General features: G+C 42.4%; 1 protein-coding gene across 1 annotated transcript; it reads right to left on the bottom strand.

Moving 5' to 3' along the window:
• Window positions 1-883: 883 nt before the first annotated feature.
• LOC148754954 (olfactory receptor 1f45-like) lies at window positions 884-1852 on the bottom strand. Its single transcript, XM_088793593.1, has one exon. It carries the CDS (start codon window positions 1850-1852, stop codon window positions 884-886), a length of 969 nt encoding a protein of 322 aa, XP_088649719.1.
• Between the last annotated feature and the right edge of the window lie 1145 nt (window positions 1853-2997).

Here is a 2997-nt window from a genome sequence, read left to right as displayed (position 1 = left end):
AATTATGTATTTAACTGCCTATGAAATATCTCCACTTGGAGAGAGAGCACAAAATTAACGTGGCCAAACCGAGTTGTTGATTTTGCCCTCCCCCACCATATCTGCCCTCCAGTTACACAGAGCCTTCCACATAGAAATAATGAATCCACCAATTTGAACAGTCCGTCCCTTGATTCTTCCTTTCCCCTTACATATTGGATCTAGTCTACACAGCTAGAGCTGTGTCTACACAGCTCTACTTACCATATGTCCCCAATCTGACCACCTACTCCTGGTGTCAAAGCCACTCTGAAGACTCTCTCCTCCAGTCTCTATTATCAGTGACCTACACTGTCTTTTATGAAGTGACACAAAAGTTCAGATGGAATCATTCAGCCACTATCAGTACTGAACTGTTTATTGTTCCTGTGAGGATGACAGGAGACCATGCAATTTTATAATTTTGAGAGGTTTACACTCCTGTATGGTTTACTCAAAAACCACTCTTTGTATAAAGTATTGTAACTCACTTTGACTTATCTCTGGGAAACAGTACATGACACACGATCGCACAAATGATCAAATCTCTGTAGGCCAAACTGATCAGTAATAATTTGGTTTAGTAATCCCCCAGGACCCATATTAGATCTGAAAGATGTGAGGTTCAAGTTTCGTGATTTAAAAATATCTTTTCAGTTCCGATGCGATGAGATTCTAGGTCAGTCAATGGGGACCAGAACTATTTATTCAAAAACTCATTTCTTCCCAAATCCAAATAAGAAAGAGCCAACAAGAGAGATTATTCCACAAGAATGTGAACCACACCAGTTAGTAGGCATGTAAACCATCCATTTGAGGCATTTTCAAGTTAGAGCTTCACTCCTTGGGCTCAGAAGATGTGCTGTCATTCCTGGTCGGCCTGGGAGCCAGGCTGGAACTTTCCTGAGATGTGGAGTTTCCTGGAAAGCCTTCGCAGAGCTCCCTTAACCTCCTGGTTCCTCAGGCTGTAGATCAGTGGGTTTAGCATCGGGGTAACTACTGTGTAAAAGATGGCAACCTGGCGATCCCGCTCCAAGTCATAGCTGGAGGAGGGCCGGAGGTACATACAGGCCACAGAGCCATACAGGAGCAGCACAACAAGGATATGGGAGCTGCACGTGGACAGAGCTTTGCGCAGGGCAGCAACTGAGTGCAAACGGGCTATGGCAACACCGATGCGGGCATAGGAACCCAAAATGAAGAAGAAGGGGCTGATCACCACAGCTACACCCTCAGTGAATATCAGCATTTCATTGACCATGGGTCGGGTGCAGGAGAGCTTCAGCAGGGGTGTGATGTCACAGAAGAAGTGGGTGACCTGGTTGCCACAGAAGGTTAAACGGGTGACCAGCACACTGTAAAGGAGGCTGTTGAGGCTGACAATCACCCATGAGGTCAACGTTACACGTAGACAAAAGCAGCGGCTGATGATGGCAGAGTATCTCAAGGGGTCGCAGATGGCAACATAGCGGTCATAGGCCATGGCAGCCAACAAGTGGCCTTCCATGCTGCCCACAGCCATAAAAAAGAACAGCTGGGTCATGCACTGGTTAAAGGAGATGGTTTTATTCACAGATAGTGTGTGGACCAGCATCTGGGGAATAGTAGTGGTTGTGAGAAATATGTCAATAAAAGAAAGCTGGCAGAGCAGGAAATACATGGACGTCTGAAGCTTGGGGTCTGAGAGGGCAACAATTACTAAGAGGGCATTGCCTGTAACTGCTACCAGGTACATGGCAAGGACAATCCCAAAAATAACTGGTTGTATCTCTGGCCAGCTGGACAGGCCCAATAAGACAAATTCAGTTACTTCTGTCCTGTTTCTAGTGGCCATCAGATACATCACCTACAAAGAGCAAGTGTTAACATCAAATAATGCTGAAATTTACTCTGGGATCACTTTTAGGAAACATCTTTTCTTTCGTGGATGCCCCTAATTTCCAAACAAGTTTGTTTTTTTTCCCTTTATTTCCCTTGCCATTGTCTTTCTATATATACTCACTCATTACTCTTTAGTTTAACCCAGGTTCATTTATTGATCACTTATAATCTTTCAGTTTGACAGATACTACGGACAGCAGGATAAATCACATATGGTCCCTGCTTTTATGACATTCACTGTATGACAAGGAAGGCATCGCTATACACTGAATTTCTTTGGTGCTTGCTGTGCACTGACGAGCATACTAGATATCACACATTTGATCCTCACGACAAACCCATATGGTAGAAACTATAGTACTTTCAGTCCCATATTACAGATGAGAAAACTAATGCAAAGTGACTACTCTGTTGAAGGTCTGATGGGATCTGAGTGACAACATTTGGACTTAACTCTGTATAGTTCTCTTGGACTTAAGCAGCGCAGTTCTCTGGTTGTCAGAGTTGGAAAGGGAAGGGAACAGTGTCAAGGTCCAGCCAGAGTCTCTACATCTTTGATGGGGCACTGGAGTGAAGATCTGGTCTTAACTTTGTGTGTCCAGAAGCTGGACATATTGTTCTTTTGGTAGGAAGTTCTTGTTCCATGAAGTCAACTGAACTTACCTTGGATGAGAGTAAAAGTGATTAATATAATCATTGATTTTATTAATCATTAATTTTCAATGAATAATAAAATCTGCTAGTGGATGGGATTCTCATGTCTTTTCAGCTCAGGTTGTCCCCACAGCCAGATCTACATGGTGTGACAAAAAGATAACTTTTAAGGCTGCTGTATGGATAAGGATATTTTAATGAAATACTGTATTTCTTCATGAATGTGAGAAAAACGATTTAAAAGAGTATAACAGAACACATAATAAAAAGCAGAGTTTTCATAGACCAAGTTTTCCCACCTCCATGTTTAGTTTTAGCTCTTTGTTGGTTCATACCTCTATGCCTCTAAATAATATGCTGCTTGCTTATGTATCTATGTACCAGTTTTATTAGTTTTAGATAATCTTTAGGCTCTCTCCTATGAAATATGAAGTTTTGTCTTGT

This window comes from Rhinolophus sinicus, chromosome 16 (assembly GCF_057876585.1).
Source record: "Rhinolophus sinicus isolate RSI-liver-muscle chromosome 16, RSI-T2T, whole genome shotgun sequence".
Taxonomy (NCBI): domain Eukaryota; kingdom Metazoa; phylum Chordata; class Mammalia; order Chiroptera; family Rhinolophidae; genus Rhinolophus; species Rhinolophus sinicus.
The sequence above is the reverse complement of the archived record's forward strand: the minus strand, read 5'-3'. Positions and strand labels throughout refer to the sequence as shown.